Source organism: Schistocerca piceifrons, chromosome 1 (assembly GCF_021461385.2).
Source record: "Schistocerca piceifrons isolate TAMUIC-IGC-003096 chromosome 1, iqSchPice1.1, whole genome shotgun sequence".
Lineage (NCBI taxonomy): Eukaryota > Metazoa > Arthropoda > Insecta > Orthoptera > Acrididae > Schistocerca > Schistocerca piceifrons.
Window position 1 is genome coordinate 23,210,388 of NC_060138.1, and position 13,322 is coordinate 23,223,709.

The window sequence follows — 13,322 nt, forward strand, 5'->3', positions numbered from 1 at the left end:
CAAACACAAACATACACACAAAATTCAAGCTTTCGCAACAAACTGTTGCCTCATCAAGAAAGAGGGAAGGAGAGGGGAAGACGAAAGGAAGTGGGTTTTAAGGGAGAGGGTAAGGAGTCATTCCAATCCCGGGAGCGGAAAGACTTACCTTAGGGGGAAAAAAGGACAGGTATACACTCGCACACACGCACATATGGATGGATATGTGCGTGTGTATACCTGTCCTTTTTTCCCCCTAAGGTAAGTCTTTCCGCTCCCGGGATTGGAATCACTCCTTACCCTCTCCCTTAAAACCCACTTCCTTTCGTCTTCCCCTCTCCTTCCCTCTTTCCTGAACAAAAGCGCTGGCAGGTCGACAGACACACAAACAAACACAAACATACACACAAAATTCTAGCTTTCGCAACCAATGGTTGCCTCGTCAGGAAAGATATATAAAGATATATAAATATCCAGTGCTGAGATTTGAACTACTTCCCTCCAGATCAAATGCTGTCGCATTGACACGAGTTACCAACCATACCTTTCAGGGAAGCTGCCATAATGGAGACTTAAATGAAAGTGTGCAGTTAATAAGGATGATAGAATTACCAAAAAAGTTACAGGTGGCTTTATAAGCTGTTCGAACTCAAATTATATTAATAAATTCCAAGTTCTGCTTTGCTTATAACTGCAATTTGGATCCCTCAGTATATCCAAATCATACAAATTAAGATGCCTCAGGTAACACATGTCATTAAATGAAGATAATGTACAAATATATAGTTTACTTTATTTCACCATTTGAATTTTTACAGACAGGATTAAATTTCCTTACACTAGTCAGTCTTGGCTCTGCTCTGCTATATTTTCACAAGAGCAGTTATAATTTACAAAATAAAAATTTGTGAATTTCAGACACTATTTACAAGAAATGTGATATAGTTTGTAAAATAAAGATTATTCAAATCCAGATATAATTGATTTTAAGGATCATGACATTAGAACTTGTCTTTCTTTGCTACACCTTATGTGCATTTAAAATAAAAATTTGTAAACTGCCATAACATGAAGTTTCTTAGAAAGTCATCATTTGAGAAAAATAATTAGTAATAACTTATTTTAAAAGACAGGATTTCTATCATGCTACTCCCATAGTTTTGTTTCACACTTACTGCCACAATAGGTTTCCTTCTGTTTAGAACCCAGATAGTCGTAAGATGCATTTAGCGTGCAAGATATCAAGACAGCTAAAATACATAGATGTTAACATGTCATTAGTGACACAAATGTAATCAAATATAGGGACCTAGATCTATAAATTGACATGTATCCTCTGTGTGGTGGACACAATGTTACAGGTCATTTGATTACCTTTGAGAATGCTGTTTAGTTAATCAGGTTAACATACATCCAGAGGATTTATTTTAGATGTGGATTCTAGCTGTCAGGCTTTGCGAAAACATTTACTATTCATTCATTCACACATCATGTCTATAAGAATCTTCATGAAAGAAAGGGAGATTAGCATTTATCATTATTAGAGAGAGACCACAAGCTCAGATTAAGGAAGCACAATTTAGTAAATGAGTCCCATCCTCTTCAGAGGAAGCATCCCGGCATTGTCATGACTGATTTAGAATAACTATGGAAATTTAGATCTAGATAGCCAAGCAAGTATTTGTAACCTCTCCCCCTGGTCAATAAACAATTAAGTCATCAAACTAGTTGATGAGTTTTTGCATTTAGACCACATCAAAGGAAACAACTTGATACACAAAAACCCCAACAGAAGAATAAAACTGACCTGGACTGTTTTCATAATTTACTGTCTTCATACTGGAGATTCTGATGTTTCTGAATCAGTGTGTATTATCAGTTTTGACTAATGTCAGTTAAACATGGATCTTTTAATCTGACAACAATGAACAAATGAGTGGTGCATGTTGACAATTACTATACAAAAATAAAGAAATGTATCAGGAAGCAAATGGGAGTAGGAGACATAACTAAAACTGTGGTGAAAATGAAATTTAGGGGGGCGTCACAAGAAGTCAAGTAAATGGATGGTCATTGTACCATAGAAGCCCTTTATTACATTCAAAGAGCTAAAAAGAGACTAAGTTGACTATTTAGTGGGAGGAAGGTAGACAATGGTATTTGCAAACATAGAGGATTAACTGAAAACAGCAGTGCATGTGAAAGTGAAGAGGCGGCCTTTATCCGGGAGTAGGTGACAAATGGCTGATGATGAAAAAGTTGTTTTTCTACAAATTCCACTTTTCTTAACAGTATAGTCCAATTATTTTGTATACTGGCTGGATTTGTATATCACAATAATTTGGAAGCATAATATAGTAGATGGTATCCACTAAAATCAGACTATGATATAATGCTAACTGTGGGCTGGAATTCAACTCTAGCTTTTATTTCCAGCATTTATGGACAATACTCAACCTGTGAGTTATGTTATGTCTACAATATTTTTCCTAATGGTACTCATGCCATTGAAATTCTGCAGAAAGCTATCGAAAATTGAAAGAGATTGATGCTAGGTGAGCAGTAGGTCAAACACTGTTCCACCATCTTCATGAAGTGCCTTAATGAAACATTTAGTTTTAATGACAGCTGGTGTTAACCAGCTGAAACATTACTGCTGGCAATATCTACATGAGTTTACTTACAAATTAACTAGATATTTGGGATCCAGTGGGCGAGTTAAGTTTCGTCAGGAGATATTTAACACAGTTCCCATGGGAAATTGGGAAAGATTAGTTATGTGACAAATGTGGTACTATCAAATGTCATACTATCAAATAATCAAGTGGAAGGAAAGGTGTGGAGGAGGGGGCAGTAACATAATGCAAACTAAATTAACCGGCAATTCTTTTAGCAAATGCCGAGATGACAATCTTCAGAATCATTTAATAAAAACACAGAGTGCATATATATAAAAAAATTTCCAATGCAAGACTCCTGTGGCAAGATAGTGGTATTCATTATCAAAGTAAGTAGTAAATCAAGTAGTTCTAACTTGACCTCAATAAGGCATGAAATGATTTACATCGTATTGTCAATGACACTTACAAACAATAATTTCTTCCTCCTCCTCCTCATCCTTTTGCTCCTTTCCTACTCTTTTTTGTCACCCGTTGTTACAGTTATTACATGCAATCATGTTATCAGTTATTTTTTCTGATGTTAAATAATTCCTTTGAAGATTTACAATTGTGCAAGTTTTACGTAACAGTAGAATCAAAACCAATGCTGAAGACTTAATTACAACATCCTTTTCTTGCCAATATAGTAACAAAGTGAATTACAGATTAATGATGACAAATAAACACTGCATTTAGAGTATAACAGTGAACAGTAATAAATGATGTACATCCAGTGATACCAAAAATATGTAACACATATTTATGTTACAATTCCAGATTAAATAAAACTTTTGCTTTTAGTCAAATTACACTTAAATGCTACTAAAATGTTAAGCTTCTTTTTGTGGAAGAGTACTGTTCTTATACAAATAACCAAAACATCTTACATGTTTGAACTTACACATGTTCTTAACCAATAATTTCATAAAGAAAATTCCAAGTCTTTCAGTAATTACGATACAGTCTTTGATTCCACAGTTTAATGATGTCTGACAAAAGCTAACAGAAAAGGTATCTATTCTACTAGCTCCTGGGGGAAAAAAGTAGGTAAAGAGATACTCAAATGCACATGAGAAAGCAAAAGCATTTTTACCATCAGGGTAAATATCTAATATCTTGTTATAAAAGGAAGTAATGTAATACAGAACAATTAAGTTAATTGTTTTCATCATTATGAACAGTAAACTTCTGTAATAATGTTATAGAAAACCCTGAGCAGAATACACACAGCACAGTACCCCTCCCCCCACCCCCACCCCACTATAGTTGTCACTCTATTGTCTGCACTGAACTTACTTATTTAGTTACGAGTTTGGAACCACAACCTTATATTTTTCTTGCTGTAAAAATTTCTTTTGGAAGATGGCATTAATTAATGAGATAATTACTATGTAAAAAATGAAAAATCCATATACCATTGATTGTTGGTTGAAAAAATTTTAATGAATTTATTTTAACTGAATTTCAGGGTGAACTGTCGAATACTTCAGTATTTTGGCAAGTGGACTTTCTTTGTTAGTGCCAGATGACTGAGTAAACATGGAAGTGCTCAGTTTAATAATTACTGTACATACTTTTGAGTGCCAGGCTAACTTCACACAAAATCCATATATATCTAAGTGGCATGGAACAATTCTTGGACATGTGTTTATCATGCTCATTGCTCAGCAATGAAATGTTGTTTACTGTTTAATATAAACAGTTTCATATCTGCTCTGCAAAAAGTTACATAAATTTTGCTGTTATCAAATGGACAGTATCAACTTAAGTCACTGTCAAGAAAGTGGCACAGAACAACTTAACATTATTCAGCTAACAATGATAGATTCTTACAAAATTGTTAAACAATGGTGCACAAATACAACAGAAATTAAGACACTGATACAGTTTTGTTCTTGACTCATTTCACTGTTGACGTAATAATCCAATGCCGTTTGCACAATTATACATAAAAATTTGATCAACCAACTTCTCACTACGATATAACCGGACAGATAATGTTGTAAAAAGCAACAGAAATTTAATTTCTGCCCCAGTGTATGATGCATTTACATAACGCAGATTTCTGCATCATGATAAAAGTTACAACAAATTATTTTCAGCACAAAAATAGAAATATCAGTATCACAATCTTTTATCATGTTTCTTTTGACAAGACAAATATTTGTTTGAACCACTCAATTTTTATCACTAACTGTACAGCTCATCTAGTCAGTCCTTGCTAACTGCTGGGTAAGTACAATAAATATTATGTAACAATGCAGAGCACATTTCCCTAAAACTGATTAAACCATTTCCTTGTTGCACTGTTCACATCATATACTGCAGACTTGCATTTACTATCAAACTCACCAGCACTTGGTGCAATGTAAGCACATAGTTTCTGTCAGTACTACAACATAACAAATGACCACACTCACATAGGGAATTAGGAACAGCGTGCACTTTTAAATACTGCCCAACACACCGTGTAATGATTTACAGCCCTAAACCACTTTCAGTCATCAGCAAAAAGATGTCTTGGCTGTGGATGTTCAGCACCTAGAAACAAATTTATAATTATTTCATCAACAATAATTACTACTACTACTACTACTACTACTGATATCTGTGAAGAGTCTGGCATTTCAGAGATTAAATATATGCTAATGACTAAACACAAAGATGTAGACTCCATTGCTGGTTTGGTTCAAACTAGAAAGAGCTGATGGATTTACAAAAAATTTAACAGCCAGTTGTTCTGCAAGCTACAGGTGGCTAGAACATTTCAAGCAAAGGAATAACATACTGTTTAAAATGTTTGAAATGAAGATGACCAAGTTTCTATGACAATGACTAGAGGTTGGATGCAGTCTGTTGCCTTCGACACTTGAACAGTATGACAGGAAAGGTGTCCTTTCTACCACTGCTTACACCATTCAAAATGTCAATCATATTCAGGCAGGAAAATCTCAAGGAAACAATTATAGTTTTGGCAGGATGCAATTCAGATAAAGCTGAAAAACTATGCACATTTCTTATTGAAAAATGTTTAAAATCAAGCTGTTCTGAAAACGTATGAACCGTCCAGATCATCCACATATTATATTAAAAGCTATTAAGCTTAGATTTTGGCATCCAAAGAATCATGTGGTCGAGGTGTTGTATGAAACCTGAAATTTTGCTATCAAAAGCAATTGCTCTGTGAACATTTGCTCATAATCAAAGTAAAATAAGTTTTTTAAATCAACTATTAGATGGATTACATTTGTTACATTCTGCATGGAATTTGGGGATGGTAAAGATGACTGAAAGTTGTTTTGGTTATGCAGTCATTCACCAAAGACCGAGATTCTTTGGTAGTGGATACTGAAACTGAGCTGATATTTAATGAAATATTTGCTACTGTTTCTACATTATTACACTATTCTGAATGACCTTGTTGCAGGTCAGTGATGATATATACAGTGCTGATAATGACAGATTACCTTTTTTTAAAGCTTTTAGAGCTCCAAAGGTTGCACAGAAGTAGATGACTACAATGACAATGATCAATTTGACTATTAAATCAAAACATGTGGACCATTATGTAAATAATGCTTAGCTACAAATATTTACTTGAATGGCAATATGAATAAAACAATGGCCAATGTTATACAATTGCCAAATAATTCATGCTGAAAAGGAACTGCAGAATCAATCTCAAAAAACAATCTTCTGTATATAGACTTACAAGGGAACCTCCCCATCGCACCCCCCTCAGATTTAATTACAAGTTGGCACAGTGGTTAGGCCTTGAAAAACTGAACACAGATCAATCGAGAAAACAGGAAGAAGTTGTGTGGAACTATGAAAAAAAAAAAAAGCAAAATATACAAACTGAGTAGTTCATGTGCAAGATAGGCAGCATCAAGGGCACTGTAAACTCTGAAGCTCCGTGGTCCCGTGGTTAGCGTGAGCAGCTGGTAAACAAAAGGTCTTTGGTTCAAGCCTCCCTCAAGTGAAATTTTTTTTATTTTCAGACTATTATCAAAGTTAAGGCACTCAAACATAATCAACTTCGCTCTCCAAAATTCAAGGACATGTTCAGATTTTCTTGCACACATGCAGGATTTGACGGTCTACACACGGAAAAATTTGAAAACAAAAAACATATGTTTTGACAGAGCACAGGGAAAACTGAGCGACTGTGAAACTGTTGCATTCATTTGTTGCAGTTCATGTGACAAACTCTTATGTTTTCATCACTTTTTTGGGAGTGATTATCACATCCACAAGAAAACCTAAATCGGCAAGGTAGAAGAATCTCTTTACCCATTCGCCAAGTGTACAAGTTAGATGGGTCGACAACATATTCCTGTCAGGTGACGCACATGCCGTCACCAGTGTCGTATAGAATATATCAGACGTGTTGTCCTGTGGAGGAATCGGTTGACCTATGACCTTGCAAGCAAATGTTTTCGGTGCCCATTGGAGAGGCACGTCATTTCGTCTACTAATCACACAGTTTTGCGGTGCGGTGGCAAAACACAGACACGAAACTTATTACAGTGAACAGAGACGTCAATGAACGAACGGACAGATCATAACTTTGCGAGAATAAAGAAAGTAAAATTTTCACTCGATGGAAGACTTGAACCAAGGACCTCTCACTCGGGAACTGCTCACGCTAACCACGGGACCACGGAGCTTCAGAGTTAACAGTGCCCTTGATGCTGCTTATCTTGCGCATGGACTACTCAGTTTGTATATTTTGCTTATTTTTTTTTCATAGTTCCACACAACTTCTTCCTGTTTTCTCGATTGATCTGTGTTCAGTTTTTCAAGGCCTATCCACTGTGCCAACTTATAACAAAATCTGAGGGGGGTGCGATGGGGAGGTTCCCTTGTTAAAATATACAGCATTCACTTACAATGGTGAAGTTCAGCGGGAAATCTAAAAGCTGTACAGTAATAAAATTTGACGATATCAAAAATACAATCAATCTTATCTCATTTCTATTCACAAACTTTCATTCCTATCCAACTGTAATTACCTTGATGTTCCAGTTCTGCTTTTTTTCTGTCCCGAATTATGTACAGAGCTGTTATCAAGAAAAAGAGACCACCAAGTACTTCAACAAAACTTGTTGTGAATAGAGCATATTGCAGACTTTTGAACCGCACAACAGGATCCTCCGTTTCATGAACTCCAATTATCATAGTGTCATTTCTAAGAATTGTGGAATTAGCATGTAAAGAAACATCTGGTCTGTTTAGTGCTGTCTTCAGAGCTTCAGAAATCTGGAAAAGTATTTCATATAAATACACACACATACCAGGTAATTTCAACATAATTTCATTAACAGTATTAAAAATACATGAAATGCTTGTATTTTCAAAATAACTTGTAACTAAGTTTGTAGCAATTTTTAAAAATGACAGAGAATCTATATTTTAAAACAATTATTTCTTAGTACACTCATTAAGAGAATGGGGAAACAAATAACTGACTAAATAACACTGTAATAATCAAACAATGGAAAATCCAGGATGGAATGTAACAATACCAGAGAAGGAAAGTCACTACTCACCATATAGCAGAGATGCTGAGTCACAATACGCACAATAAAAAGATTCACACAATTAAAGCTTTCAGCCATTAAGGCCTTTGTCAGCAGTAGACACACACACACACACACACACAGTCAGATGTGTGTGCAAGTTGCGTTTTTGTGAGTGTGCGTGTGTATGTGTGTCTACTGCTGACAAAGGCCTTAATGGCTGAAAGCTTTAATTATGTGAAACTTTTTATTGTGCCTATTGCGACTCTGCATCTCCACTATATGGTGAGTAGTGACTTTCCTTCTCTGGTATTGTAACATTGTAATAAGTGATAATGACATGATTAAGTTATTAAAATTGATACTCCTGGATTGAGAGCAAGAAATATGATCGCCAATAATGCAGTCAGAGAGAGAGAGAGAGAGAGAGAGAGAGAGAGAGAGTGTTAACTGTTAACAGGAACTTACCACACCAATTAAATAAGGGCTGCCAGCATCACCTAGAGCATGGGAAAGAAGAATCTGGAACGCTTCTGCTGTTGATCTTCTGGTTGGTATTACAACATACTGAAACAAATTTAATCCCGTCTTATTACAACGGGTTTTTACTGCAGTATAAGAAAAAAACAATTGCTTTATAGGGTTAATGAGCTGAGCTGAGCTAAAAACTGATTGCAAAAGTCTGTATTTATTAAGAAGGATAGGTTTTTTACTACCTAAAAATAACCATAATATGAACAAAAATATGCTATTGTGACAAAAAATTCACAAAAGTCATCAAAATAATATAAAAAAATCTAACCTAAAATATTAAAATGAAGTAAAATTTCTCTTGTAAAATAAGTCAGTCAGTTTACAAGAATGAACTATTTGTTTAATAAGAAAATGCACATGACAAGCAAGCAAATTTGATGTTTTAGCATGCTTTTCTTTAACTTTGCCAGAACATAGTAACTGAAGATTTTTTCCTTTGTTTTTCATATCGTCATCTTCATTTCAGTTTATGAGCTCTGAGCAACAATATACAATTAATACCTCATGCAAGGTTTAAAATAAAAACGTTTTCTTACTGTCAGGCCACAAAGCTTTATAGTTCAAGAACTTTTTTCCTGCTTTAGGCTAGTGGCTCTTCTGATTCATCCACAGCAATTATGGTAACATGAATAAATCCAAAATATGATTTTATGTTTAAAATATGCCTGAAATTTCAGTATTAGACATTAATTCTTGGGCTAGCCCAACTGAAGCGGCTTGATTGCTGTTGCATGAATCAATGCTGCTTCACATATCACTGAAGTGCTTGCAGTAATAGTTTCAGGGATCAATCCAGGGCCTCCATATTGTCAAAATAGGAGATGATATGGAAATGTCTGGGGCTAACAACTTAAAATACTGCAGCGTGTGAATGGGTTTTCAGAAGTACCTTTCAGATACATCCAACAAATTTGTCATCATTGCTGAATATACTACAAATCTCTTCTGCAGCTCTGAGTAATGCATGCACTAAAGAAGTCACACGCACCATTTTACTGTATAATGCTTCTAGTGAATTGGCAGCTTTCACCAGATAAGATGCAATATCCTTTACAAAGAGTAGTACATTGTCACACTTAATGCCTTTGGACCATATGAGACCCACAGATCTGTTTAACAATTTACTAATGGTGGAAAAATTAACTTTTTAAAATGTTCATAGTTTATTATGAACTTTTTGCCTGGACCATCCTCTTCCAAATTTCCCACAATGGCATTTGCATTACATCTCCCACAGAGTCTGGTTTCATCAAATGACACACCATTTTTTGTACTTTTTATTTTTTATTTTAAACAGAGCTTCAGCTGATGTAGTCCTTCCTTAATGTGGAAGAATGGGAAAGAGATTTGTCTGTGTATTTTTCTACAGATTCCTAAGATTTTTGATGGTTCAGTTCACTTAAGGAAATGTCAGCACTAAGGAAAGCTGTAAAAAAAGATCTTCACAGAATGTTGAATATGAGAGTTACGATTTCCCTAGGAACCTTTGCTGTAGCACCCCCCCCCCCCCCCCCCCCAATCAGATGTACCTCATGCTTGTGTTCTTCTGTTGCAAGATGCTGCCGAATGTCAAATGACTTCTCCGTGGATACTTCTCTGTTGCATAGTTTAGCATACAGTATTTTACCATCAGTTGAAAACACTTTCTCACCACATTGAGATGCGAACTACTGAAATTTTAATTGAATACATTGCTTTACTTTAGACAGTTTTCTGAACTAGGATGCACATTGTTCACGGACTTCAACAAGACTGAACAACACAACAAGATTCTTGTCTGCTGTCTCCTACACTGGCTGAAGCACCTACTTGCTTGCAGAGTAACAAAAGGCTACACAGACTGCACTGTTGCATTATGATGGAGCCTAACACGTGAATTCGAATAAAACAGAGGATTTAGGTAGATATTTGTCATTTTCCAGGAAACAAAATAAGGTGCACAATTCTGTGGAATGTAACACAGGAAAAACAAATTGTATGAGGAAAGCTTTACTTCTTGAAAGAAGCAATGCACAGCACAGGGTTTTCTTGCTCGCAGTTGGTTAGTGTATCATGTAAAAGTGTTAAGTAAATCAGTCAAAAACTTATTAAGATATTTTGTAAAAACCTCCTTATGTTCATAAACTTTTCTGAAAGTTGTGCAGAATTTCTCGATTTTCTGAAATAGAGGGAAGAGAGGGAGGGCAGTGAAAGACCCCAAAGCAGCAATGAGCAACACAAAATATGTATTCAAAAATAAAAAAAATAGTAATCATGTTCCTGTTGGACATTTTCTTCAAGATTTTTATGTCTCTTTTTTTATCTGAACTTTGAATTTAACTAATTATATTGCCTGTAAATGTTCACTTCATGTTTAAATGACATGTCCACACATTATGAATAAGAATGAAAAGGAGAACACTTTCTTTTCTGTTTTTGTGTTAAACAAAGATTAAAACTAAATTTTCATATGTTTGAAAATCATAGGTGCAACAAGTCTATACTACTGTCTAAAAACTGTAAACACGTCATCACTTAATGCCATTACCAAAACTCTCGAAGAGAGAGAGAGAGAGAGAGAGAGAGAGAGAGAGAGAGAGAGAGAGAGAGAGAGAGAGAATATGGTATCGTTTTCTTTCCTACAGCCAGTTTTAACAACAACAGCAGGGCATTTAAACATATGACATATTGTTCCTCCCATACACATTCGTTCTCCTTATATACAGGGTGTTCATTTTAACTGAAGATACTGAAATATCTCAAAAACTACACATAACATCAAAAAAATTATAATTCCAATTTGTTTGTCTCAGAAGGGGACATACAACAATACTACACTCAACCCCCCCCCCCCCCCCCAAATCCCATCCCACCCTGCCCCATGCGTGTGTGGTGAAACTTTGAAATCTTCAATGGGAAACAGCATTTTTTATTGCAGATTATGGTCCTATGGCAAAATCTACATGTGTGTTGCCTGAAGCATTTTCTTCGCTTCGCCACAGACGGTGATGTAATCAGAAGAACAGAAACGATATCCTACTCAATGTCCTTTACATATCAAATGGCACATGGGTTCCACCTCTATGCTGCAAGGGTAGAACAGGCCAGTATTTCAGAACTTTTAACTGTAAACCCCATTTGCAACGTTTTGTTCCTCCGACATATTGAACATAGGACTACTCGACGCACCACCATGGCCATGTAGCGATCTATGATGTATCATAACAGGCAGTACACTACCACTGGAGCTCACGTTTTGTGCAGACGTAGAACAGATAGTGGCTCTAAGCATTACAATACTTGTACAGCATTTATTGCCTCCACACCTACCTATTATTTGGAGAACAGATAGGCAAGTGGATGACGAATGTTGGAACCACGGAAGAAAAAACTGAAATGATCCTGATTTACGGAGAATGTAGGAGAAATGCCGAGTTGGTTGTTGCCTTCTATGCCAAGCATTTTCCAGAGAAAGTGCGCTCTGATTCGTTCTTTTTACAAGGTTGTGAAAGCCTTTATGTCTGTTGGCAATGTACAGACCAACAAAAGGGAATGAAGCAAACATGTTACAGGAGAAGCTAATGAAATAGCTGAACTAGCAGCAGTGCACCACAATCCACACGTAAGTATCCGGCAATCAAAAACCTTATCACTTGTCACTGTGTCAAGAACTTCTTCACACTGATTTCCGTTTCGGGGTAGTGTTCTGTGAATGGGCACATCAACAAATGCGAATGACCCCTACGTTCTTTGCCGAATACTATTTTCCAATGAGTCTACATTCAGAAAACAGTGGTAGTGTTAACCAGCATAACATGTATTACTTGAATGTAGGCAATCCCCACTGGTTACAGCAAGCTGACTATCAACGTCCTTGGTCAGTTAACGTATGGTGTGTTATCATGCGTAACAAACTCTTAACTCCATATTTTATCAATGGCATGCTGAATGAATGCAAATACTAAACTTTCTGGAACAGCTACTACTCCAGGATGATGCCCTGGACATTTGACAACGTAAGTGGTTTCAGCACGACAGTTGTCCAGCACATTACGCTACTGAAGCATGGAAGATATTAGCCTGTGTTTACACTGGTCAGTGAATTGGCAGTGGTGGCCCTATTAACTGTTCTCACAGGTCACTGGATTTGATGTCACCAGATTCCCTTCTGTAGGGTATTTAAAAGATATGGTGTACCAAAAAGTGCCAACAGACCCCACAGACACGGTCAACCGCATCGGAGATGCCTCTGGTGACATTCCTCACAGATATGCTTCTGTCCTGTGTATGGTTATTTTAAAAGTGGATCACTAAGTGTACTGAAGTTGGTAGTACTACATTTGAACATTTACTCTGATTGGAAAAGTAGAGCAGCAGTCTGGAGCCATGCCCACAGTGGCATGCTGAGTAGTTCCCTGTTCAGTATGTCAGAAGACTACAACATTGCAAATGAGGTTTCCAAACAGAAGTTATGAAATACTGGCCTTTCCTAGCCTCGCAACATGGACATGGGGCCCACGTGCCATTGAGCAGCATGTCATAAATTACAACTGTGTACCCTATCTGTAGCAAAATGAAAAAAATGCTTCAGATCAGGATCAGTTAAATCCAAACAATCCATTTTTCTCTTTAAGATGATCTGCAAGAA

General features: G+C 36.3%; 1 protein-coding gene across 1 annotated transcript in view; it reads right to left on the minus strand.

Moving 5' to 3' along the window:
• Window positions 1–752: 752 nt before the first annotated feature.
• The window catches only part of LOC124784355 (protein spinster), a 314,286-nt gene continuing 301,716 nt past the window's right edge, over window positions 753–13,322 (minus strand). The window contains exons 7-9 of the mRNA XM_047254094.1: window positions 8,630–8,728; window positions 7,655–7,901; window positions 753–5,180 (exon numbers count right to left, since the gene is read on the minus strand). Coding sequence (XP_047110050.1) covers window positions 5,137–5,180; window positions 7,655–7,901; window positions 8,630–8,728 — 390 coding nt within the window. The 3' untranslated portion in view covers window positions 753–5,136. The remainder of the gene's footprint in view (window positions 5,181–7,654; window positions 7,902–8,629; window positions 8,729–13,322) is intronic.